The 27,793-nt window shown below is 46.4% G+C and overlaps 1 protein-coding gene across 1 annotated transcript in view; it reads right to left on the bottom strand.

Moving 5' to 3' along the window:
• Positions 1 to 2,198: 2,198 nt before the first annotated feature.
• The window catches only part of LOC123768724 (adipolin), a 50,457-nt gene continuing 24,862 nt past the window's right edge, over positions 2,199 to 27,793 (bottom strand). Inside the window, exons 2-7 of the mRNA XM_045759433.2 lie at positions 19,567 to 20,178; positions 11,178 to 11,415; positions 10,389 to 10,555; positions 9,488 to 9,675; positions 6,000 to 6,116; positions 2,199 to 5,069 (exon numbers count right to left, since the gene is read on the bottom strand). Of these exons, the coding sequence (XP_045615389.1) occupies positions 5,012 to 5,069; positions 6,000 to 6,116; positions 9,488 to 9,675; positions 10,389 to 10,555; positions 11,178 to 11,415; positions 19,567 to 19,752 (954 nt within the window). The 5' untranslated portion in view covers positions 19,753 to 20,178 and the 3' untranslated portion in view covers positions 2,199 to 5,011. The remainder of the gene's footprint in view (positions 5,070 to 5,999; positions 6,117 to 9,487; positions 9,676 to 10,388; positions 10,556 to 11,177; positions 11,416 to 19,566; positions 20,179 to 27,793) is intronic.

The following is a 27,793-nucleotide window of genomic DNA, read 5'->3' as shown; positions in this document are numbered from 1 at the left end:
TGTGCTGATCTGCCGCAAGGCACATTTATTTCCACCGATAGGCGGCGGGTACGTAGCCTCAGCGCTTTGAATTTTACCCTTTAAGGGAACATCGTGGCCCCAAAATCAAGCAAAAAGTCGAGAATACTCGTAGGACTTACATCGTTTCACCACATCATACTCGATACTCGTATCTATGTTGTCCAAAGTAATGACGAGATTTTGTGATTTGAAAACCACAAAAACGCATAACTATATTGGGTCTATTTCCCAGAGCTGCGGAAGTGCTGCCTATCTAGACTAAGAGTTTGTAGCTTACTGTAGAAGGTCACTAGATATATCACGTTATTGCGATTTCATTTTTTGTGCACTAGATCCGCTCTGATTAATATCTTAAGGATAAGATACGCTAGTGATCGTTCCAATATCCAAGTTCAGGCCTACCCCGAGCAGCCTATGTCCGTCATGTCGTAGACCATTTCCCCAACAAATTTGGGTGAAGGCTAACCCTGAAACGTCTGTCCTCCAACCTTGGGCATAAACACAGACCTCGGTACTTGGAATTGTAAAGTGTTTCAAATACAGCCTGAAGACCATTTCAATTTCTATCTATATTCTATCATTTTATATCAATATATTTAAGAGAATGTCTGTTTGCCTAATTAGGCAGTCAGACTTCGACCTGGCCTCACGAAATTTTGCAGAATGGTCTGGGTTGCGGGCAGTACAGAGGATGGGAAAGTTGCAGCCCCACGTTCCCTCTTTGCATTAAACAGCAAATTCCATCAGTTTCCACTCTCGTTAAGATTAATCTAGCATATTAAATGTTCCAGTGGAAGGTGGTGAAGGCAGTACTAGCAAGATAGGAAGAGAGTGGGGAAGAGGGGGGGGGGAGAGAGAGAGTGGGCAAGAGGGGGGGGGGAGAGACCCGGGCGTAACCGGATAATACTATTATATATAATATGTCGTACCTAATATCCAGAAAGCACTACTTGGCCTAGTATGCAAGGCCCGATTTGCCTAACAGGCAGTCTTTTCGTTATTTGCAAATCTTTTCAAATAGGTTTATTTTAATTGATATTTTTTTTTTAGATATATACAAGAGTTGTTACATTCTTGTACTTATATTATAATATTATATTATATTATAATATTATAATATATTATAATATTCTTATGTACTTATATTATAATATTATTTTAAGAACATGAATTACTGACTTTGTTAGGTTTGATCAAATGTCTAAGTTAGTTTTAACTCAAAAAACTAAAATCATGTATAATGGAAAGCTTTATCATTCTATAATAATGAAATAAAAAAATATATATAATTTCAAGAAAAATCGGCTTGTTAGGCAACGTAGTCTATTAGGTAAAACACACACACACACACATTATATATATAATATATACATATATATATATATTATATATATATATATATATATATATATATATATATATATATATATATATATATATATATATATATATATATATATATATGTCGTACCTAATAGCCAGAACGCACTTCTCAGCCTACAATTCAAGGCCCCATTTGCCTAATAAGCCAAGTTTTCATGAATTAATGTTTTTTCGTCTACCTAACCTACCTAACCTAACCTAACCTAGCTTTTTTTGGCAACCTAACCTAACCTTACCTATAAATATAGGTTAGGTTAGGTTAGGTAGGGTTGGTTTGGTTCGGTCATATATCTACGTTAATTTTAACTCCAATAAAAAAAAATTGACCTCATACATAGAGAAAAGGGTTGCTTTATCATTTCATAAGAAAAAATTATAGTAAATATATTAATTCAGGAAAACTTGGCTTATTAGGCAAATCGGGCCTTGAATAGTAGGCTGAGAAGTGAGTTCTGGCTACTAGGTACGACATATATATATATATATATATATATATGTCGTACATATATATATATATATATATATATATATATATATATATATATATATATATATATATATATATATATATATATATATATATATATATAATATATGGAAGGGAGTACCACCTCTAGCTGGAAGAAGCTGGGATAATATATATTATATATATTATATATATTTATATATGTGCTTGTGATTATTCGTTGGTGATCTAATACGATGATTGTAATTTCGTTACTGTTAAATTGGAAGTTTGCTTCTTGAGACTATTTCTGGGTTTAACTTGTAATGTAAGGTTAAAAAAGGACCCATTAATAGTTTCTTATATCTTCAAATACTTTATTTACACAAAGATAATGCTGGAGAACATGGAAAATGAAAATGTCTTGCTTAAAGTGCTACACCTTCAGCAAAGTGGCTACGTCCCTGGAATGTACGAACACCATGACAACACAGCGAGGACTAGGCTAACTTACATTGTACTCTCTTACCATACTTCACTGTACATAATTCGGTGGACTGACGCTTCTATCGACAGGATACACTTGTAACGCAATTTTGTACTAACACGCATAAAGCTGCGTGTTTATTATTGCTTGGTATTGGGCCAGAGAATGGTGGTGTGGTAGCACACAAGAACACCTACAGGGAATGTGGGTGTGGGTGTGTTGTGTGGGTGGGTGGTGTGTGGGTGTTGTGTGTGTATGGGTGTGTGTGTGGGGGGGGGGAGGTGAATAACACATTCTCCCCCCCCCACTTGAACTTAAGTTTTTTTTTGGGGGGGAGGAGGGGGTGAGAGGACATAACTGGCAACTTTCTCCATGAGATACAAAATTGTATTATGCATGATACTTGTATCTTATGTTGTCCAAAGTAATGACGAGATGCCCGTGATTTGAGTCACAAAAACGTGTAATTATATTGGGTCTACTCCCAGAGTAACTTTACAAGTTAGGAAGGTCCGTATAGTATGTTATATTTTGAAATGTGGATGATGTTGGTTTAATTTCAAATATAGATAAGGCATGATACATCCTTCACCAGTGATATGAACTATGTCTCTCGCTTTGATTAAAAAGAATTGGGATGGTTAATACTTTTTAAAAGTTGACAATCACAAAGTTGAGAATAGGGTATATTTGATAGGCTTCGCATGTAAGACCGTGATAAAACCTAACAGTTAATTACACTGGCTAGTTGCTTACGCAGGGAAAATAAGGTAAAATGATGGTGGAAAAAAAGCGGGAAGTTAAGAGATCAGGTACGTCACAATTTATTTTTAAATCAGCTTTAAGGTAGAACCACTAACTTTAGGTAGCACCCCGGATTCAAATATCCTATATGAATCAGTTTTCAAATAGACTATTTGAATCAGCAAGTGGGGTAAACTTTTGCTTTCCCACTTGCTAAACTGACTCGAAGAAAATGTAAATTGTGGCATACTTGATCTTTCAACTTGGATCTGGCTAAACATACTTGAGTAATGTTTAATCAACAGACGATCAACGTTGATCAATTTATAGCCTCATCCCCCGCCTTCATACCATCTTTTCCCGTGATAATTAGCTGGCCTGTGTATATTGGATTTGGTGAAACCCTAAAGGGCTAAACCTCATCTCAATTAATGTCTACCATCTACTGGGTGTCTATGTATTGTTGTTAAGATTTTGTACTATGTCCAATCTCTCTCGATGGAAGAGGATAGTCCCACACCTCTGAAAGAAAGGAGGTAGTCCATACCTATTGAGAATGGAGACCTCGTAGGAATGTGAATGGCCATATAATTTTTAAATAAACGAGGCATCCTAACCTATCTTTAAGGTGAAACTTCCAAACCTTGTAAATTGGGATAAAGCTCTCAGCCAGCTTCTTCACGGTCACCTAATTAGGGTAAAGCGAAATTGAACTCTGTGATGAAATTTAAAATTTGTGACTCAGCGAAATTGAACTTGAAATTGAACGAAATTCAAACTCTAATTGAACTCCTAACCTTAAGTGGGGTCAAGCTTTTAAACTTAATTTGATGACAATGTACAATAACCCTTCGTAAATTAAGAAAACAATTAAAATCGGGACCAAGGCCCAAACGAGAGAAGTTAACACACCTTTTGAAACAAGCGAATTCTTCCATTCACCGAACTATTACGAAGTGAACCATTTTTAAGCGAACTATTACGATATTGGGGGAAAAAATAGACAATATGCAAACCCTGTCTGATATTTACACACAAATTTGGGATATACATAAAATATATAATAATGTAATCACAAGTTTTCTTAGTGCTCGCTGTCGCATACTATAATTAACAATGTTATGGAACTTCTTTTGCCAGGATTAGCACACGCTACTCTTATGTTGTCGACAAGACACAAAATAAATATGTACATTTCCAAGTCACCAAAGTATAGCCTCTTGTATAACTTAAATAACCGAGGCACATTACCCATACTTCTCTCTCTCTCTCTCTCTCTCTCTCTCTCTCTCTCTCTCTCTCTCTCTCTCTAACCAACTATTGTCTTATATATTTAGTAACACCATCCAAGTGTCCCGGAAAACTAGTTTAGCAGGCACGGCTATTGTCACTTTATATCAATATACTTAAAATATTTATTGTACACACATACACACACACACAATGGAGTGGCGGTCCTAAAGAGCCAGAGCTCAACCTCCGTAAGCACAACTAGGTGAGTACACACGCAACATACAACCAGAAACACTCTATATCCAGTCAGGATGTCAGCAAATGATGTCATCGTGTGGTCTAGTGGCTGGTTGACTCGAGCTCATCCCTAAGGGGGACTTCAGGGCGGTTTTTCACTCGGCCCCCTCGGCTGTTCTCTCTTGAAGAATTAGCGTTTCTCTTATGAACAACGACTTGCTGCTTGTATCTCGCTGCCACGAAAGTCAAACGATACCAACTTTTACCACAGAATATTGTTCTTGACTAACTTTTGCACTGGAAAAGTTTAAAAAGTACCATTGAGACTGCTTTTCACACGAATATTCACTCATCCATTAGTTTATTATTTATTATTGTACACTATTTTTGTTGTCTATGTTTGATATGTCGGAAGTTAGACAGGGTTCAGCGCGTCGCCGCTTACCCCTGCCCTCCGGCACCTATGTTCCAATCAGCGCTGCAGAGAAGCTGGAGCCTGTTCCCACCTGCAGCGGCCTCCTGGTGGGGGTAGAGAGCGTTACCTTTAGATATCATGAGGTGGTTCATTAGGAATAAGTCGCGGTATCTTAGCTGAATCAAATATACATTGCATACAGTAAATCGCAATACCGTGGCTGAAAATTGAACACCCAACGTATACATACATTAAAGGGTCGCCTTAGTACATTTGGCTTCGTTCTCGACTCACAATCGTGAATCCTGGGAGGGACAGAAATGCTTGTGCACGTTTCTTATCACCTGATGCCTCTGATCATCTAGCAGTTAATAGTTCTTCATCTAGGAGTCAGCTTGTTGTGGGGTTGCATCCTGGGGAGGGTCAGGAGTGCCACTTTGAAGGGAGGGGGGGGGGACTCATTAAAAGCCAAACATATATATATGCACAGGCTACCTATCCCTGACAAAACAATTAAATTAACAATAACTACCTGACATTAAAGAAAGTGACGATGTTTCGGTCGGTCCTGGACCATTATCAAGTCGTGTAAAGAGTGACAGAGAAAGTCGAAAAGGTTGAAGTATACCATAGGAGTTAAAATGAATAAAGAAAATGCCGAAGACCTAATAGGAAAGGGAAAGAGGTGGAGACAAAAGAGATAGCAAGATAAGAAAAAGAAAAGAAAGCCTAAAGGGGTTAAAGTCAAGTTAGCTCACGTTTGTTAAAAACTGTTATTAAAAACGCATACAATTACCATAAACTTGGGGCACTCTTGGGAGGGGGGGGAGGAAGAGTAACTTTTAGGTTACCATTGATGACCAGGCTATAGCTGTCATCAATGCCAGATATAAAACTAGAGTCCCTTAGTTTACATTGGCTAACCATCCTAAATAATGTTAGGCAACATAGTAAGCTGACAAGAGCTTAGAGTATGAGCTTAGAGCAACACGTTAGACCGTGCAGCTAGGTTGATAAGATAGGGAAGAACGTACTTGGTGCGGTTGTCAACAGCGAGGAGAAGCGTGTCTCCCCGTAGCAGGAGGAGGTGGCCAGCCAGCACGGCCGTGACGGACCCCTCGCCCAGCGCGCCTGACCACTCCAGCCGTCGACTGTTGATGTAAAGGTACGCAGAATTATAACTAATGTTGTTTTTGACGGGCTCACCATAGCCTATGCTACTGGAACTTCTTGTTCTGAGTAGCTAAATAAAAAACAACAACATAACTAATGTTAGTCTGAGAAGCTTAAAATTGCCTATAGCAGCGTCATATACGCTATAATTAACACTTTGGAGTTCTGTATGATGGTGCATGTATTACTCCGTCTTAGATTTTGATTGTTGCCCCTCCGGCGGCAACAATCAAATGGTATTATACCCCTATACTCATACATATTGTGCACCCCCATACTCATCTTGTGAGCGGTAGCGCAAAAAAGGATTACAGAGGGCACAAAAGGTCTTTATCAGACCTCAACTTAGATTATTACATAAAGAATTTCATCTATGCTTCTCACCTTATAATTATAATGTCAGCTAGTTACAGAGAATGTTCTATTTTAAGAGCTATTTATTTATAGTTAATCATTATACATACATGGTAAGTCTTATCGCTTATAAATAACTGAGCAATGGAGATATTACAGAGTCGTAGGGGAGCTGCTGTTTATTAGTATTAGTCTTCACAATACACTACTTGTTTCTTAATCTCATATGTCGTTTATCAACTGGAAGCGAAAATGGATACAATGCAAGGATTTCAGGTATTTTATCCTTGGTAATAAGATAGGTTGCCATTTCATACAGCGTGAGTTTAGATTTATCTGTAAATGGCTCAATTTTATTACAGTCCAAGATATAATGTTCGAGTGTGTGTCCCTGTCTTTGTCCACACACTTTACACTTTACTTCATCTAGATCCCTATACAAGCCCAACTGCCAGAGATACTTGTAGCCAAGTCTTATTCGAGCTGTGACAACGTCTGTTATCCTGCTGATTGTGTTACTTGCCCCATACCAGGTTTTACTCGACACATTTCACTGTGATGAACAATGGACCTGAAGGAATCCACGACATTTAGATATTTACCCTCTTGCAGACGAGGAGTCACAATAACGTGGCTGAAACATGTTGACCAAACTACACACTAGAAAGTGAAGAGACGACGACGTTTCGGTCCGTTCTGCACCATTCTCAAGTCGATCTCGCACTCGACTAGAGAATGGTCCAGGACGGACCGAAACGTCGTCGTCTCTTCACTTTCTAGTGTGTAGTTTGGTCAACATTTACCCCCTTATTAAGTATGCTTATATGTCTACGTCTGGCTTCTGAGACAAGCACGTTATTACTTAATTGTAAACTGTTTATTGTTAGTAGTGAGGAAAGTGAGTCAGAAATAATTAAGCTGTCTACTTCAGTGTTGTCAATAATTCTGAGTGCTACCAGTTTTGCTGCCAGTCAGCTTGCATTGGGGATGCCCAGTTACTAACTCTTATATTCCTTTGAATTGTGCTTCCATCGGGTTGATGAGCAATAACAGCACTTCCTGCCCCTCCCTGTAGCTGTATTGAGTGATCCGTCAGTGTATATAGTCTGTGTGATGATGTTTTTAGTCATTCAACCTGTCCTACAAAGAACGTGGCATTTCGCTCGTATGCGTTACATAAAGCCAAAAATTATCGTACTTGAAAATGGAAGCGGCTCGCAAAATTGACGTTCTGTCCCATTTTCTGTTTTGGGTTTTGGTTTTTGGTTGTTATTTGCTTAGCTAAACGAACTAGAGGGTTCAGTTCCTGAACCGATTATGTGCCTCTGTAATCCTTTACACCACCGCCCACGGGATGGGTATAGGGTGCATAATAAAGACAAAAATTGAATTTTTGGTAGGTTAGGGGAGGACACTTTCCATGGACCGTTTTCTTGACGTTGGGAAACCTTAGGAGGCTGGTACATTAGCCTAGTGCTCTCAACTATTTTCTATTTCGAAATACTGGTTATAATAATTTTGTAACTTTTTATTTTATCTCTTATTTGTACAAATAGACGCACTAAGACCAATTGTTCTCTAAATTCTGTCTCCTTCAAATATTTCCTGTGTCGCAACACCAAATTCTGCCAGTACCATTGTTGTGTTGAGGGAAGCAGTAGGAGGAGGAGTCGAACCCTGCTCACTTAATACTCCCAAGCATTTCTCATTGATACATTACGTTAATGTGATTTCACTCATTGATCATACCCATTGATGCTACTGATCATATCCATTGACACTTGACTATGCCCATTGACACAATTGACCATACACATTGATACTACTGACAATACCCATTGGTATTATTTATCATACCATTGATATTATTGATTTCTAAATTAAAATAGACACAAGCTGCTTCTCTGGCTCTTTGTTTCATCAAACAAGTGAACACAATACTGTAGCCTCCTGCAAACTTCCGCCTGGGCAGCTGCCCTTCAAGCAGTGTTTACACACAGCTCTCCAAAACTGCTTGCTGTTATCTCTCATCTTTTCGTTCATCCTTCTTCTATATAGGTCATGTTTCATTTATTCATATCAACCATGGCCGTGATGAACGATATACTGACGGCGTTTATAACCGCATTATAGCTAACCGAATCGGATAAGTTGTGAATTGAATCTTGTCATACCGAAGGGTGACAGTCTTGGTGCTTGTCACGGAGCTATGCGGGTGGTGACGCTAGGAGAGGGTGGGGCTGTGGGAGACGAATTGGCTGAAGATGTTACGAAAGTAAGATGCACCACAGAGGCGAGGCTATCATTTGAGGAGTTGGATGAGGGAGAAGAGGCAAGAGTCATGCTGTATTCAAGCATGGTTTGATGCCTCCATTACGGCCTATTCATGCCCGTGGCACCTCTTGGGTGGCTTAATCTTTATCAATCAATCAATCGATGCCTCCATTCACTCTTTACTCAACACTCGGTCTAGTTTGTAGCTTTGATGTACCGGGGGCGTGGTTCTCGTTGTTATAAATTATTTCGTCGAAAGGTACATATTGGCAACAATCAAAAAAATCTCCCAGTGATATATACTCTTACGCAATCGACTTGATAATGGTCCAGGACGGACCGAAACGTCGCCGTCTCCTCATCTTCTGGTGTGAAATCGACTCACAAAAGTGACGTACTGTCCCGTTTTCTGTTTGAGTCGTCCGGCTTACTCGGTAAGGTTAGGAGAGGAAACTTTCAATTAACGTTTTTCATAACGTTTTGAAACTTTATGAGAATTTCCTGCCCACCTAACCTACTAGAGGACCCTTAACTTACTGTTGTTGAAAAAAAAATCCCAAATTTATTTTCATTTCTTTATTTTCAAATTACATCCACTTTCGGCCATACTGGTAAACGGCCAAAGCGACGTTATTTTTAAGAGGACAGGTTGGTGTAGGTCTAGCTCTCTGATATACTCTTGTTTTGTACGGGTTTACACTCAAGTTGTATAAGTACTGACCTGTTTTTGGTACAGTTGGTGATACAGAGGTAGACGCTGATATCCTTGAGCGGCCTGAGGGGGGTGTTGGGTCTGCCTCGTGGCTGGAGCACCAGTGAGGCTGTCACCTGGTAGATGCCCTTCTTGGTGACGGTGAAGCCGCCGTGCTCCACCACCATCCTCCTCTCAAACACTCCGGGCGAGAACGTCTGCGAAAGGAAGAGATTTCGTAGCGGGACGTCTGTATACTTAGGGGAATTACACAGTTTGGTGTGTACATGACAATTTGGTGTGTACAAGACAATTTGGTGTGTACAAGACAATTAGGTGTGTACATGACAGTTTGGTGTGTACAAAACAATTAGGTCATTACAAGACAGTTTGGTGTGTACAAAACAATTAGGTCATTTCAAGACAGTTTGGTGTGTACAAGACAAGTTGGTGTGTATTGAGGTAATCTGCCTCGAACACTTGAACTTCAATCTCGGGAAACGTTACAAATCCTGTTCTGGAGAATTGAGGTGAGGACGCAAGAGTAAAATTCTCTCTATTTTCCACCTCTGGAAAATTATTTGCTATTATTTGCACATAAACTCTATTGGAAATTATTCAACTACTTAATAAGAAACTGTAACAACAAATTGGTTCAATTTCTCTAATAACCATAAGAAGAATATAATATATAAAATATCACTACCGCTGGGGTAAATTTTTTATGCTTTTATGAAGAAAAATGTGTAGTTCCATACGGCTGACAGATAAGAGGCGGATTTGTTAAGATGCATTCATTGTTTACGAGATAAAATGTGTGAGTAGCAGTATTAGAGCGGGACGTAGCAGAGGGCGTAACCTACGGGTTATTCATGCCCGTGCCTCCTCCTGGTTGGCTTAATCTTAATCAATCATCGAGGGAGTAACTTACTATGGTAAAGGAGTCGACGACGGAGAGAGAAGAGGGTTTGAGGAGCGTGGGCTGCGGGAGTGTGGCAGTGAAGGCCGCCTTCACACGCATTCTGCTCGCCCTGTCGGCTCCCTCGTCTTCTTCAGACACACTAACCTCGTTCAACGTTTTGTTCTGCTGCAGGAAGTCTGTAGGACAAAGACGCGTTGCTTTAGAACCTTCTTGCCAACAAAATGTTCGCCAGAAACGGTCGCTGAGACTCTACCAGGAACTTGGGAGACGTAGTAGCCTCAGTGTTGTAGCCTATTAAGCATTCAATTGTTTTTTCAGTGAACTAAATGGTCCCGCCTAAAAATTGTCTTACAACCACTTTCATTAAACCAGGCAAGGAGAGTGAGACATTCAAGTATGTTTATTGAGACAAGAAATAAATACATCTCAAAGGGATAGAGTAGCTTAGGCTCTTTCTACCCCCTTAAGAGTGAGACATTGGTCAGTCTAACCACAAATTGACTTGATTCATATAACTCAAAACAAATATAATTTTGGGTATACAAAATGATAAGATGACATGCAGTATTGTACCATATGCCTTCACGCTCGTTTAAAGTAATTTACAACATTTAATACATGACAGATTAATACAATTAATAATACAGATTATTTACAACCATTATTCAAACTAATATTAATAGGCAAGGAAATATATTGTAGACTAAAACACATTAGAAGGAAAAAGCCTGAAATTAATTGTTGATCGATAAAATGGTCTAAAAGAAAATGCAGGAACAGCCAACGATGTAATCTTACCTCTGAGGAAGTCCTTAATGTATTCCTCCATCTCTTGTGTGGTGAGAGTTCCCCCGGGTGGTCCAGGGGGCCCTTGGGGACCCCGGCGCCCGGGAGGACCTTCGGGCCCCTCCTTGGGCAAAGGAATTTGGTTCTTTTTCTTTTTATTTCTGTTTTTGCGCTTGCGAGTCTTCTTTTGGCGCTCCGAGTTGAGGATGAAGGCGCGGAAGGTGTCTCTTGGATTATACACTACAGCTCGCTGTGGGGGAGGAGAGAGAGGGGTTAGGTGGACGGCTGGCAGGGAAGGGGAATGGATTAAATAATTAAATTGTTGTTGTTGTTTTAGATTCAGCTGCTCAGAACAAAAGTGCCAAGTAGCACGGGCTATGGTGAGCCCGTAGTGGACTTACCTGGCACAGGAGCGGGGCTGTGTTATTAAACTACTTGATGAACTATATATATATTGTTTATTGTTGGTTTGGGATTTTGCGCGCGTACACACACACACACACACACACACACACACACACACACACACACACACACACACACACACACACACCAACTCTGCAATTTGTCTGTCATCTTGGAGCATCATACAATCTTCATCTATCTCGACTCTTCTCATTAAGTTTGCATCATCTGTAAACATCAACATATAGGATTCCACTCCTTTATTTAGGTCATTAACATAACTGAGAAATGCAGATGACGAGTCACAATAACGTGGCTGGGAAATGTTGACCAGACCACACACTAGAAAGTGAAGAGACGACGACGTTTCGGTCCGTCCTGGACCATTCTCAAGTCGATTGTATACTTCATACCTCTACACACACTTCAGCCACGTTATTGTAACTCATCGTCTGCATATACACTTATAGTTCCCACTGGAAATGCTGTTCTCGTGACAACCACACTTATTGTAGAAGCGAATTACATTTATAATTTTGAAAGTAGATTGGGAAATACGCCAGGAATCATTGCAATAGACAACCGGCGGCTAGAAAGGTGGGGGGTTAAGAGCTAAAGCTCGATCCCGCAGGCACAAATAGGTGATTACTATTCAGGATGTGAGGACAAACATCTATATAACAGATATTGGCTAAGGTTGTAGGCCAGACGCTGAGGGCGTGCGTCACCCAACTTTTCAAGGTGACAAATAGGAAGTATATGACTGTCCTAGGCTGGTTGGAGTAGGCTACATTGTCACCCTTTAAGAAACATCGCCCCTACGATTCTGATGTAGTCTGAAATCCGGATTAGTTTTCTGTATTTGTTTTAATCTCTTCATAATATTATATTTTCTGAGAGAGAGAGAGAGAGAGGGGGGGGGGGGAAGAAGGATGTTGGGGGTGAGGGAAGGGGAAAGTTGGAGAGGGTACGAGAGGTGAGATAGGGGAAGAGGAGAGGAGAGGAGAGGAATGTGAGAGAGAGTAGATTAAAAAAGAGGGCGAAGACGAGGAAAGAAAGATAAGAGGGAGGGAACGAGACCTGATCACCCCCCCCCCCCCCCAACACACACATTCACTCCTTCTGAAGATGTATTAATATACGAAAGTACTTAAGGAAATTCCTGTTTCAATTTTCCTCCGTGGTCTGACACTCACATTTTTAATCACGTTTATTTTCGCGATACACACACACACATACACACACACACATTATATATATATATATATTATACGGGAGACTCGTCACCTGCACCTCCCTCTCATCCGTCCTTCATCCCCTCTCTACCTTGAGGTTACCTCGAGATGATTTTGGGGCTTAGCGTCCCCGCGACCCAGTCCTCTACCAGGCCTCCTCGTCGCTGGACTGGTCATCCAGGCTGTTGGACCCGACTGCTCGCAGCCTGACGTAGTAGTCAACTCACGGATACAGAGTTTCTATACGACACTTTGCTGTGCAAGCCTGTGTCACGTCACCCGATACAGAGACAGCAGGATATGCATTTATTCCTAGTGTGTGTGTGTGTGTGTGTGTGTGTGTGTGTGTGTGTGTGTGTGTGTGTGTGTGTGTGTAGGGTGTAGGGGCCGGATGTGAGCCAGGCCCGGCCTCCACTCTCCCGTCGTGACCTTGCCGGTTTAGGTTACACTGTGAATATGCAGTTACACTGTGAATAACCTTACATGGGGACGTGTTAATTATAAGGTCATTTGGCGTACCTTTAATCCGTTACATGATGATAAACGTGTATGTTTGGATTTAAAGACGGAAATTATCATACGTTGTTTTTGTCTTGGTGGAATGGAATGGGTTTTTGAGGGGGAGCATTATCGAACAAATATATAAAATAAATACAGAATTAACATTTTTTTTGACAGCTATACGCCGGGCTAATGTCCCATCGCTTTTCTTAAATGGATGCTCATAAAGATGTAGTCAGTCAATGTTTTTAATGCAATTTACATTATAAGCCTCAACTCGGGAGAAATAATGATGTTGATAATTATATTTTCTCGCTTGGGTTCAGCGCCTGCAGCTAGGCTACGAGGCGTTGGAGGAGTGAGTTTGGATTTGATGTCCAAACGGTTTGGAAACGCTTAGGGAGGTAGAGGGATGGGGAGGTGAAATTCTGGAAGAGGATGTTGGTATGAAGAGACAGGTTTGAAAGTTCGGTGGCCTGTTTGGTGGAAATCGAACTGTGAGGTGATCGTGTTGGGTTGAAACGGAACAACAAGGTGATTTTGTGCTTGCTGGAGACTGAACAACCAGGTGATTTTGTGCTTCCTGGGGATGGAACTGCAGGGGTGAGAGCGGCTCCATGTTCCTGTGATAAGAGTGTATATTGTTGAAAAGTTTGCTGGAATCGTTGAGGAAATCGGACAGTTGTGGATCGTGTCAGTAGGCAAGTCTTCCCCCAATCAAATCTGTTTATTTCTTACCAGCAGCAGCAGCTCCAGGAAGACCAGGAGCAGCTGCAGGAAGAGGAGCAGCTGCAGCAGTAGTCGCCGTTGCCAGTTTTAAAAGCGAAGTCAACACAGATGACTTGAATATGACACCACCGTTCAGGACGACCCTAAGTCAACATTGGTATGGCGATACTCGACCCCCCACAGTGGTGGCGACACTGGACCCCCACAGTGGTGGCCACAGCTGGCGACACTGGACCCCACAGTGGTGGCCACAGCTAGCGACACTGGACCCCCACAGTGGTGGCCACAGCTGGCGACACTGGACCCCACAGTGGTGGCCACAGCTAGCGACACTGGACCCCACAGTGGTGGCCACAGCTGGCGACACTGGACCCCACAGTGGTGGCCAGTGGTGGCGACACTGGACCCCCACAGTGGTGGCCACAGCTGGTGACACTGGACCCCCACAGTGGTGGCCACAGCTGGTGACACTGGACCCCCACAGTGGTGGCCACAGCTGGCGACACTGGACCCCCACAGTGGTGGCCACAGCTGGTGACACTGGACCCCACAGTGGTGGCCACAGCTGGTGACACTGGACCCCCACAGTGGTGGCCACAGCTGGCGACACTGGACCCCCAGTGGTGGCCACAGCTAGCGACACTGGACCCCCACAGTGGTGGCCACAGCTGGCGACACTGGACCCCCAGTGGTGGCCACAGCTAGCGACACTGGACCCCCAGTGGTGGCCACAGCTAGCGACACTGGACCCCACAGTGGTGGCCACAGCTAGCGACACTGGACCCCCACAGTGGTGGCCACAGCTGGTGACACTGGACCCCACAGTGGTGGCCACAGCTGGTGACACTGGACCCCCAGTGGTGGGCACAGCTGGTGACACTGGACCCCACAGTGGTGGCCACAGCTGGTGACACTGGACCCCACATTGGTGGCCACAGCTAGCGACACTGGACCCCACAGTGGTGGCCACAGCTGGTGACACTGGACCCCCAGTGGTGGGCACAGCTGGTGACACTGGACCCCACAGTGGTGGCCACAGCTGGTGACACTGGACCCCACAGTGGTGGCCACAGCTAGCGACACTGGACCCCCACAGTGGTGGCCACAGCTGGTGACACTGGACCCCCACAGTGGTGGCCACAGCTAGCGACACTGGACCCCCACAGTGGTGGCCACAGCTAGCGACACTGGACCCCCAGTGGTGGCCACAGCTGGTGACACTGGACCCCCAGTGGTGGGCACAGCTGGTGACACTGGACCCCACAGTGGTGGCCACAGCTGGTGACACTGGACCCCACAGTGGTGGCCACAGCTGGTGACACTGGACCCCCACAGTGGTGGCCACAGCTGGCGACACTGGACCCCACAGTGGTGGCCACAGCTGGTGACACTGGACCCCCACAGTGGTGGCCACAGCTGGCGACACTGGACCCCCACAGTGGTGGCCACAGCTGGTGACACTGGACCCCCACAGTGGTGGCCACAGCTAGCGACACTGGACCCCCACAGTGGTGGCCACAGCTGGTGACACTGGACCCCCACAGTGGTGGCCACAGCTAGCGACACTGGACCCCCACAGTGGTGGCCACAGCTGGCGACACTGGACCCCCACAGTGGTGGCCACAGCTGGCGACACTGGACCCCCACAGTGGTGGCCACAGCTGGCGACACTGGACCCCCACAGTGGTGGCCACAGCTGGCGACACTGGACCCCCACAGTGGTGGCCACAGCTGGCGACACTGGACCCCCACAGTGGTGGCCACAGCTGGCGACACTGGACCCCCACAGTGGTGGCCACAGCTGGCGACACTGGACCCCCACAGTGGTGGCCACAGCTGGCGACACTGGACCCCCACAGTGGTGGCCACAGCTGGTGACACTGGACCCCCACAGTGGTGGCCACAGCTGGCGACACTGGACCCCCACAGTGGTGGCCACAGCTGGTGACACTGGACCCCCACAGTGGTGGCCACAGCTAGCGACACTGGACCCCCACAGTGGTGGCCACAGCTGGCGACACTGGACCCCACAGTGGTGGCCACAGCTGGTGACACTGGACCCCACAGTGGTGGCGACACTGGACCCCCACAGTGGTGGCCACAGCTGGCGACACTGGACCCCCCACAGTGGTGGCCACAGCTAGCGACACTGGACCCCACAGTGGTGGCCACAGCTGGCGACACTGGACCCCACAGTGGTGGCCACAGCTAGCGACACTGGACCCCCACAGTGGTGGCCACAGCTAGCGACACTGGACCCCCACAGTGGTGGCCACAGCTGGCGACACTGGACCCCACAGTGGTGGCCACAGCTGGTGACACTGGACCCCACAGTGGTGGCGACACTGGACCCCCACAGTGGTGGCCACAGCTGGCGACACTGGACCCCCCACAGTGGTGGCCACAGCTAGCGACACTGGACCCCACAGTGGTGGCGACACTGGACCCCCCACAGTGGTGGCCACAGCTAGCGACACTGGACCCCACAGTGGTGGCCACAGCTAGCGACACTGGACCCCACAGTGGTGGCCACAGCTGGTGACACTGGACCCCACAGTGGTGGCCACAGCTAGCGACACTGGACCCCACAGTGGTGGCCACAGCTGGTGACACTGGACCCCACAGTGGTGGCCACAGCTGGTGACACTGGACCCCACAGTGGTGGCCACAGCTGGTGACACTGGACCCCACAGTGGTGGCCACAGCTGGCGTAATGACAGACAACACAACAGCCCCCCCCCCCCACACATTACAATTAGCAACAGTTAGCCTACAACTAACCTACGCACATTATCTTATTTATCTGCAAATGAAAACCTCTTGACAAATGGGTTGAGTAAGGACACGTTATGTGGAGGAGGGCGCTTCCTGTGGATAGCACACTGTAGGGAGTGCACATACTATGGCGTGGAGATTATAGAGAAGACGCATTCTGTGGAGAGGACACTGTTCGGGTGCGCATTCTATGAACCGTATAATGTATTGAGGGAGCATTTTATGGAGGACATTCAGATACTGGGATCAAAAAGTTCCAAGTAGCACGGGCTATGGTGAGCCCGTAGTGGACTTAGCTGGCACAGGAGCGGGGCTCTAACTTGACCTTCCAAGTGCTATATAGTTGTAATGGCTTGGAGCTTTTCCTTAATTTCCCCCCTCCTTCTGTCGGTCCAGAACCTGACAATGGACCAGGATGGACCAAAACGTCACACACGTCGAGGGAGCCGGTCAGCCGAGCGGACAACACGCTGGTCACGTGATCCTGTGATCTCGGGTTCGATCTCGGGCGCCGGAGAGAAACAATGGGCAGAGTTTCTTTCACCCAATGCCCCTGCTACCTAGCAGTAAATAGGTACCTGGGAGTTAGCTGTCACGGGCTGCTTCCTAGGGGGTGGAGGTCTGGTCGAGGACCGGGCCGCGGGGACACTAAAGCCCCGAAATCATCTCAAGATAACCTCAAGATAACGTCAATTTTGAGACGTGTGACTCGGGTGTCTAATACTTGATTCTCCCATGTCTTATACTGTCTTTGAAGACCAGAGTTAGGTATGGTTTATTGTGGTCGAGGGTGTCTGGTGAGTCCCTTCCTCGGGCCATGGGTAAGGCAGACAGACCATGAGTGTGTTCCGTCCTCTAGGGATGGGAACCCTCTAGTTCTGTTGGGCCATAGAGCCTTGTCCCTTCCGGTTTGTCATTTCCGGTTGGGGGGAGGTGAGCCGAGTCTGCAATTATTGATGCTGACGTTTTTGGTTGATACAAATAATTCTTATTATTAGTGTTAATTATCTGTTAACGATATTAATTCTTATATTGGTGGTAATTCTTGTTTATGTTAGATTTTTGTTGGTGCTAATTCCTATTGATGCAAATTTGTTGTTGATAATTTCTATCGTTGCTAAAGTTTTGTTGATTTAATTTTTAATTCTTGCTAAAGTTAATTCTTACTGATACTAATTCTTGCCAACTAATTCTCGTTGACGCTAATTATTACTGACTCTCCATAAGAGGAGCTCTGAGAGTACAAGAAGAGTACCTAACAGCATTAACTTTGATGGCCATTGTGAGGGTGACTTCCATCGCGTTGCGTCTTAATGAACTTTGCCACGACCGGTTATCTTGAGATGATTTCGGGGCTTAGCGTCCCCGCGGCCCGGTCCTCGACCAGGCCTTATTTTTGTCACATACTTCCAGGAATCAGCCCGTAGCAGCTGTCTAACTCCCAGGTACCTATTTACTGCTAGGTGAACAGGCGCATCAGGGGGGGAAAAGAAACTCTGCCCATTTGTTCCCGCCTCCACCGGGGATCGAACCCGGAACCTCAGGACAACGAATCCGAAGCGCTGTCCACTCAGCTGTCAGGTTACCTAGAGGGTACCTTGAGGTGCTTCCGGGGCTTAGTGTCCCCGCGGCCCGGTCACCAGGCTAACGAGACATGTCGATCAATTTTTTTAGGATTAAGATTTAGGATTATAGGATTAAGACCAAAAGAAATTCGCCAGAAATTCATCCCCCCTAACTCCAGGGACCAGCTTGAATCTACAATCATAATATAAAGGAAAATGAATCCAGAGTTGAATGCACTCATGGAGTTTAGGATACCCTGGAGGGATCCGGTCAGGGACCGGGCCGCGGGGACGTTGAGCCCCGAAATCAACGCAAGGTGAGGCCGAGGGAATGTGGTTTGGGTCTCGTTAATGCAAATACTAAATAGGGGGTACCTGGGGTCTCTTTCCGACGGCCTCTCTTACCCTAGTCCTCTTCCCCACCTCTTCTCCTTCTCCCCTAACATTCCCACTCTTTCACCTCTCTTCCCCTACCCCTCCTAACCTCTCCTTCCCTGACTCTCCATCTCTCCCCTGCTTCTGCCTCTCTCTCTCTCTCTCTCTCTCTCTCTCTCTCTCTCTCTCTCTCTCTCTCTCTCTCTCTCTCTCTCTCTCTCTCTCTCTCTCTCTCTCTCTCTCTCTCAGAACATGCGATCCCATCAATTACAACATAATCACAACGTTATTTTAACAACCGTTACTTTGATGCAACATTGTAACAATGTAGTTTAAAAAGTTGTGATTACGTTGTCAGTTGGAATATAATGAACAGCTTAAAACTGTTTGAAAAGCTCTTGAAAACTAAACCCCTATTTCAGACGTCATAGGAGTCGTTGGGATTAGGAATAGGAGCTGTTCCTTCTTAATGGGGGGTGTGGGGGGCACTGGGAACAACTCCAAGTGGCCTATGACAGTCCCATTGTACCCATGTGTCATCTTGAAAAGTTGGGTGAGACAGCCGTGGAGAGACAGGCAAATAGATATTCTCTTTAATAGATATCAATGGTTTAGGATAGATGAGTGGATGCGGTTTGGGCAGCTCCTGTTGCACGTATGGTCTTTAGGGTACGTGAGTGGGTATGAGTGGGTACGGGAGCCGCTCTAATGTCGGAAACCTTACCTTGGGGTTTTCGGGGCATAGCGTCCCCGCGGCCCGGTCGTTGAGCTGAGGAAGACCTTCCTAAGGGATACCTGAGAGAGTGTGATCCTTACCTCCTCCTCCTGACTGTCCTTGTGCCACATGCTCTGTAGGCCTTGTAGGGTGTTGCTGCCGAGGGCCACGTCCCGCGCCTGGCTGCCTCGCACCATGCTCCGCACGCCCATCACCGCCCGCACGCCCATCACCGCTAACAGCAGCGACGCGCCCACCGCACTGCTACACCACCGCGACAAGCGCATGCTTCCGGAGTACCACCCGTGTGGACGTCCCGCCTTGTGGTGGGTGCACTTCTGTCCAGGTTTCAACTACACTTGCAAGTGCTGGAATATTTCGGCTTCCACTTAACTTGGGGCTCTGGTACTGTGTGAGTGGCTGTAGCTACCGTTGGCTTACTGTTCCATGTTGGTCCATATAAACCCGTTGAAAATCCTGTATTTTTAAACTGTTTCAAATACTTTCTATAAAGTCGTTCTCAGTATTTCGTCTGTTGGTATACTGTCACCTTGTCCTGCTTCTGGGACTAGTGAGGACATTTGCTACGTAGACAACATTTATCTCTCTGGATGCAGAATACAATAGGCTCGTGGTTTCGATGTATGGAGTGGACTACTGGAGCCGCTGCGGTCTCCAAGTGTGGAGTCTCTTGGCCAAGCGCGTCTCAAAGGCTGTGGGAGAAAGAAAACGTTACTTAAAGGGGGGTTAAACTGTTGAATTAGACACGGCGCGCATTTAAGAAGACATCAAATAACATTTGTAAACAAAATCAAACTAAACCTCAATATATTAGTTGTCTGTTGCGTCTCTAGTTAGCGTCTGTTGCGTCTCTAGCTAGCGTCTGTTGCGTCTCTAGTTAGCGTCTGTTGCGTCTCTAGCTAGCGTCTGTTGCGTCTCTAGCTAGCGTCTGTTGCGTCTCTAGCTAGCGTCTGTTGCGTCTCTAGTTAGCGTCTGTTGCGTCTCTAGCTAGCGTCTGTTGCGTCTCTAGCTAGCGTCTGTTGCGTCTCTAGCTAGCGTCTGTTGCGTCTCTAGCTAGCGTCTGTTGCGTCTCTAGCTAGCGTCTGTTGCGTCTCTAGCTAGCGTCTGTTGCGTCTCTAGCTAGCGTCTGTTGCGTCTCTAGCTAGCGTCTGTTGCGTCTCTAGTTAGCGTCTGTTGTGTCTCTAGCTAGCGTCTGTTGCGTCTCTAGCTAGCGTCTGTTGCGTCTCTAGTTAGCGTCTGTTGCGTCTCTAACTAGCGTCTGTTGCGTCTCTAGCTAGCGTCTGTTGCGTATCTAGCTAGCGTCTGTTGCGTCTCTAGCTAGCGTCTGTTGCGTCTGTGTGAGATGGACACACAGGATGAACAACCCAGCGGGTTTTCTTCCTATTGGGGAGTGTTGTACATGCTGCTATGGCGGTGTGTTCACTCACAGGATGAGTGGCGCTGCCCTATAAACTCGCGGGAAATTAACAAAAAATAGACCCACGGGCCTGCAAGACAGACCCACGGGCCTGCAAGACAGACCCACGGGCCTGCAAGACGGACCCACGGGCCTGCAAGACAGACCCACGGGCCTGCAAGACGGACCCACGGGCCTGCAAGACGGACCCACGGGCCTGCAAGACGGACCCACGGGCCTGCAAGTCAGACCCACGGGCCTGCAAGACAGACCCACGGGCCTGCAAGACAGACCCACGGGCCTGCAAGACAGACCCACGGGCCTGCAAGACAGACCCACGGGCCTGCAAGACAGACCCACGGGCCTGCAAGACAGACCCACGGGCCTGCAAGACAGACCCACGGGCCTGCAAGACAGACCCACGGGCCTGCAAGACAGACCCACGGGCCTGCAAGACACACACACGGGCCTGCAAGACAGACACACGGGCCTGCAAGACACACACACGGGCCTGCAAGACAGACCCACGGGCCTGCAAGACACACACACGGGCCTGCAAGACAGACACACGGGCCTGCAAGACAGACCCACGGGCCTGCAAGACACACACACGGGCCTGCAAGACAGACACACGGGCCTGCAAGACACACACACGGGCCTGCAAGACACACACACGGGCCTGCAAGACACACACACGGGCCTGCAAGACAGACCCACGGGCCTGCAAGACACACACACGGGCCTGCAAGACACACACACGGGCCTGCAAGACACACACACGGGCCTGCAAGACACACACACGGGCCTGCAAGACACACACACGGGCCTGCAAGACACACACACGGGCCTGCAAGATATGATAACCGGATGCAGCATGGCAAGTGACGTTGCAGACTGTAAGAGCTGTGTCAACGAGACATGTGAGTTAATAGAAGCTTCGATAAACAGGCGACGGGACGGGGCCGGAGGCGGGAGAGTTGGTCCACGACACAAACAGGACATGGGCCAAGTGCCGGGAGGAGTATTTACACTCTCGTTCGTCCGCGACGGGGCTGCGGTCGACGATAGGCTCTCTGAGGACGACGGTAAGACAGACAGCCGAAGAGGCATCGACGGGAAGCTTTCTGGGATAGAGGACGGAGGGCGGGGAGGCGAGGCTAAAGAGGAGGACCTTGTTATTCATGACGTCTGTACTCGGCGCCAGGAGCCATCCGCCAAGCTCCTCCACTCGCCCCTCAGGAGCACCTCTTCCTTCCCCCTTCCTCTGCTACGTCCCTTCTTTTTCCCCTCCTTCACCCCCCTTCTCCGACCCCTTCCATCACTACCTCTCTGCTTACCCCTCCCGCGGCCACTTGTCACTCAAGTGGTCCCACCGTATCGCTGGTGGCAAAACAAGAGATCAACAGAGTAGTACAATGCGGCCCCCGTGTGTGTGTGTGTGTGTGTGTGTGTGCCACCCACCATACCTCTCTTAATCAGGCGCCTCTGCCGCCCAGGGGCCAGATTCACGAAACAGTTACGCAAGCACTTACGAACCTGGGGCCAGATTTACGAAGCAGTTACGCAAGCACTTACGAACCTGTACATCTTTTCTCAATCTTTGGCGGCTTTGTTTACAATTATTAAACAGTTAATGAGCTCCGAAGCACCAGGAGGCTGTTTATAACAATAACAACAGTTGATTGGAAAGTTTTCATGCTTGTAAACTGTTTAATAAATGTATCCAAAGCCGTCAAAGATTGAGGAAAGATGTACACGTTCGTAAGTACTTGCGTAACGGCTTCGTGAATCTGGCCCCAGCTCTCAAACGCCTCCCGACACACACATTACATTTTTGCACTTGGCCCCAAAATGATGAGTTAATTGGGCCACGTCATTCATCCTATGAATGAACACACCGACATAGAAGCGTGCAGAACATCCGCCAATAGGATGCAAAGTCGTTGGGTTGTTCATCCTGCCTCAAATGTTTAATATCTTACATATAGCTTTAATATCCTACGTATAGATTTAATATCCTACGTATAGATTTAATATCCTACGTATAGATTTAATATCCTACATATAGATTTAATATCCTACATATAGATTTAATATCCTACATATACACACAGAAATCACAATTGCGTGATGCATCAAATGAACAAATCCATAAGGGCCGTGACGAAGATTCCTTTCGAATCCTTCAAATCCAAGGGCCGTTCGAATCCTCGTCACGGCCCTTGTGGATTTGTTCATCCTACATATAGATATAGTGTCTCCAAGGTGGGCACAAGTCTTTCAAGTCGTGGTGAATCTCTGCCACAGATTGCGCAGCCCCGCTGTCTGCTGTCATTTTCATTCCGAATTTTCTGCGTATTTGCGTAGAGTTGTAGCTATTGCAAGGCTCTCTCCCTCGGCCAGCTCTCTTCCATAACTATTCAGGTTGCAGGTTGCAGCTGCATTGTACCAGCTTGCAAATTCAACTGATCTTTTGGCCTTCTTTCTTCAACAACTTCGTCATGAGGCTATTGCTTGATGAGTATACATCATTAAGAGGAAACTAGATTGTTTCCTTCAAGGAGTGGAAGAAGGAGAAGAAGTCCTACTACATATGTACTCATTACTTTACTTACATAAAAGGTGTAGCGTCTATGTCCTTTAACAGTGTTACAAGTTGCCGAAGGACTCGTGTATTTTAAACTCTGCCATTAAGTCATTTCCTTCTGTAAAGGAAACTGCCATTGCCACCCAAGAGGTGGCAATGGGCAGAGTTTCTTTCACCCTATGCCCCTGTTACCTAGCAGTAAAATAGGTACCTGGGTGTTAGTCAGCTGTCACGGGCTGCTTCCTGGGGGTGGAGTCCTGGTCGAGGACCGGGCCGCGAGGACACTAAAGCCCCGAAATCATCTCAAGATAACCTCAAGAACCCTTCTCCCAATTAACATTTCCGCAGCTCTTTGGTATTTAGCGATTATCCCGTTTTCTACCTGTATTTTCTGAGCCTTTGTTGTTTAGTGCGGTTAATGTGTTGGCGCTGAGTATAATTGTGAACAGAACCTAGAACACCAAACTCTGACCTTCACGTAAATATGCACGAGATGCTAATATGTATTAATATTAATCAATATTTGTTTCCAGTTGTCGGTCTGGAGTGGCCTCTCCAGGGCGCAAAGCCAGGTTAGATTGATACAGTGAAGCTGTTACCCATGCAGCAGGTCCCCCTTACCCCTCTCGTTAAATTGATAACTGCATCTTTGGAGTTATCAGCAGTCGCTTGGACAAGTCTAGTGTGAGAACAGGCTACTTGGATGGTTGTCTGGTCAACCAAACTGTGAGATTATCCTGTTCGCAGTTCGACAAATGAATCAATAGCTCGGTCGATCAAGTACCCGTTGTTGTTGTTTTAGATTTAGCTACTCAGAACGAAGTGTCCATGTAGCACGGGCTATGGTGAGCCCGTAAATCAGGTATCCTTTGAAGGTGTTTTATCAAGTTTCGTTTTGAGGACTTGGGAGAGGTGAGGTAGTTAAGCGCCCCTATGCATAGGGGCAGAGTGCTGACAAGTCTTGGTCCCTCACTGATTGATAAAGATTAAGCCACCCAAGAGGTGGCACGGGCATGAATAGCCCGTAAGTCCCCTCACTGTTGATACTTGTCTCTTATAGTGCCTGCTTTTGAACGGGGGCTATTTTCCCCCTCTCTTCCATGCCTCCTGCTCCAGTAAGGGTAAGGGAGCGTGTTGGGAGGGCATTGTGAGGGGGAGCGTGGAGGGGGGGATGGTGTGAGGGAGTCGTGGAGGGGGCATTGTGATGGGGGGGGAGCGTGGAAGGGCGGTGAGAGCGTACGATGGGGTAGTTTGAGAGGGCGGAACGATGGGCGTGTCAGGGATAAGAGAACACAAGAGGAGTTTGAGGGAAGAGAAGGGAGGGTGAGATGTAGGGGAGAAGGGAAGGAGGGTGAGAGAAGACGGGAGGGTGATGGAGGATGAGAGGGAAGGAGGGAGGGAGGGAGGGCGGGAGGGGGGCCAGGCTGGACTAGGCAGCCCGAGGTAATAGCGAGGCACTTCAGGCTGGCGCCGCTATAATGAATGACGCCAACGGTGGGTGGGCGAGCCCAGCTGATGGCGAAGTGTCTGCTCCCCCCCCCCCTCTCCTTCCCCTCACTTCCTTCTCCCCTCCCTCCCTCCCTCTGTCTACACCTCCTTACACACAGATATCACAATTGCGTGATGCATCAAATGAACAAATCCACAAGGGCCGTGACGAGGATTCGAACGTGCGTCCGAGAGCATCCCAGACACTGCCTTAATCGACTGAGCTACGACATGGTCAATGTCGTAGCTGCCCCCCTTTCTTACATACACTCCAACCTGTCTGCGAATATTCTCACTGCCTTGTTTCCAGTTGTCAACTTCACCTGCTCCTCAGATTGTCACTTATTTAGCCAAACGAACTATGGAGTTCAGTTCCTGAACCCATTATGGGCCTCTGTAACACTTTCCACCACCGCCTATGGTATGGGGTCCATAATAAAGAAATTGAATTGCATCGACTTGAAATATTGAACACAAGAGGTCGGTAAAATGTTGTAATGCCCCGTACGTGCCCCGCGCATCTGTCTACCCGAGGTGATTGATTGATAAAAATTAAGCCACCCAAGAGGTGGCACGGGCATGAATAACTCGTAAGTCTACCTGAGGTGGAGTTTACGGCTAGTTTAAACCCGCGCTCCGGGAAAGTGGGGTGTTGAGGGGGAGGGATAGTGAGAGCGAGGGGGGGGGGGGGATAGGGGGGAGAGTAGGAGGATAGGGAGGGGGAGAGGGAGAGGATTTTGACCTTGAATGCTAACTGGACGACAAACAAACGCAGCTTCATCCCAGTTTCTACATCCCAGGAGTCAGCCCCAGGGATGCCGCCTGTAGCCTCAGAATATATATATATATATATATATATATATATATATATATATATATATATATATATATATATATATATATATATATATATAATATATATATATAATATATATATATAATATATATATATAATATATATATAATATATATATATATATATATATATATATATATATATATATATATATATATATATAATATTCTTTTTTTATCATGAAGCCTGACAGTTGGGTGGACAGCGCTTCGGATTCGTAGTCCTGACGTTCCGCGTTCGATTCCCGGTGGAGGCGGAGACAAATGGGCAAAAAGTTTCTTTCACCCTGATGTCCTTGTTACCTGGCAATAAATAGGTACCTGGGAGTTAGACAGCTGCTACGGAGGGAGGTGCTAAACACCTGTTACTGGAGGTGTTGAACAAAAATGAGGCCTGGTCGAGGACCGGGCCGTGGGAACGCTAAGTCCCGAAATCATCTCAAGATAACCTCAAGAAGCCTTTATAATATGTACTCATCTAGTTGTGTTTGCGGGGGTTGAGCTTCGGCTCTTTGGTCCCGCTTCTGAAATGTCAGTTAATTGGTGTACATAAGTATTTTGTCTTTGTCGTCAAAACACTTTATATTCTCATTGAGCCACTTGTATTAATTATATTATATGTGCCCATTACAGTAGTGAAGAGTTTGTGTACTCATTACAGCAGCCTGCACTATTTGCACGCCCTGTAGTTAGAACATGTACTAAATACAGTAAAGAGTAATCAGAGCACTTCTTGTACACTGATTAATCATCCTGTGATCACTAAACTCACTGTAGTCATTGCACCTTCTGACGTAAAAGGGGTGGGTGGGGGGGGGAAGAATGGGGCTGGTGGTTGTTGTTATAGATTCAGCTACTCGGAACAAGTGCCAAGTAGCACGGGCTATGGTGAGCCCGTAGTGGACTTACCTGGCACAGGAGCGAATGAGAATGTGGCTGGGCAGAGTGAGATTAATGTACCGTGTGGATGGGGTAATGTGAGGTGGTGTAGTGTAGTCTGGGGTATATAGTGGGGATAGAGTTGGTTGGGATAGTGTGGGGTGGGATAGAATTGGGGACAGGGTAAGGTGGGGTGGCGTAGTGTGGTCTTTGATGAGGTTGTGTGGGGTGGGGGGTAGAGTGGGGTGGACTACAGTGGGGGGGGGGGGTTACAGTACAGGTTCCCCGGGAGTATAATCATAACCTACTATTCTGCTGTAAGAATGGAGGCGGTTACAGCCCCGCTCCTGTGCCAGGTAAGTCCACTACGGGCTCACCTTAGCCCGTGCTACTTGGCACTTTTTGTTCCCAGTAGCTGAATCTTAAAGCAACAACAACTTGCTGTAAGAATTGAGGCGGTCAGTAAGTAAACAGCCAGGTAAGGGGGGAGATCTCTCCTGTGGTCTGGGGTAGTGAGTTTCCCGCGCTTGGACACTATCCCATGAATGGGCAGTTTACTCCCACGCTGGGACATGATCTATCCCATGAATGGGCAGTTTACCCTCCCCGGGATATGATCTATCCCATGAATGGGCAGCTTACCCCCACGCTGGGACTTGGTCTGTCCCATGAATTCGCAGTTTACCCACACTGGGATATGCGTCTATCCCATGAATGGGCAGCGTACTTCGCTAGAACATGTTGCCCAACAAATGGGAGCTGCAGTAAAAAAAAAAAAAAGAGCTCACAAAATCCTATGAATAATGAAGGAATTGTTTGACTTTAAGGACAAGAAGGTAGTTATACAACTGTATAAATCTCTGGTGCTTGGATTATTGTACCCAAGCATGGAGACCTCGTCTTCAGAAACACCTATAACTGTTTTGGAGAAAGTTCAACACCGGGCAAAAAAAAATTATGCCTGAACTAAGTCTTCTTTCATACCAAAAATGCTCGAGGGCCTCAGCGCTAACAATGCAAACCAGACATAATGTGGATCTTGACCAATCCACACACTAGAAAATGAAGGGACGACGACGTTTCGGTCCGTCCTGGACCATTC

This window comes from Procambarus clarkii, chromosome 86 (assembly GCF_040958095.1).
Source record: "Procambarus clarkii isolate CNS0578487 chromosome 86, FALCON_Pclarkii_2.0, whole genome shotgun sequence".
NCBI lineage: Eukaryota > Metazoa > Arthropoda > Malacostraca > Decapoda > Cambaridae > Procambarus > Procambarus clarkii.
This window is presented reverse-complemented; position numbering and strand designations above follow the sequence as displayed.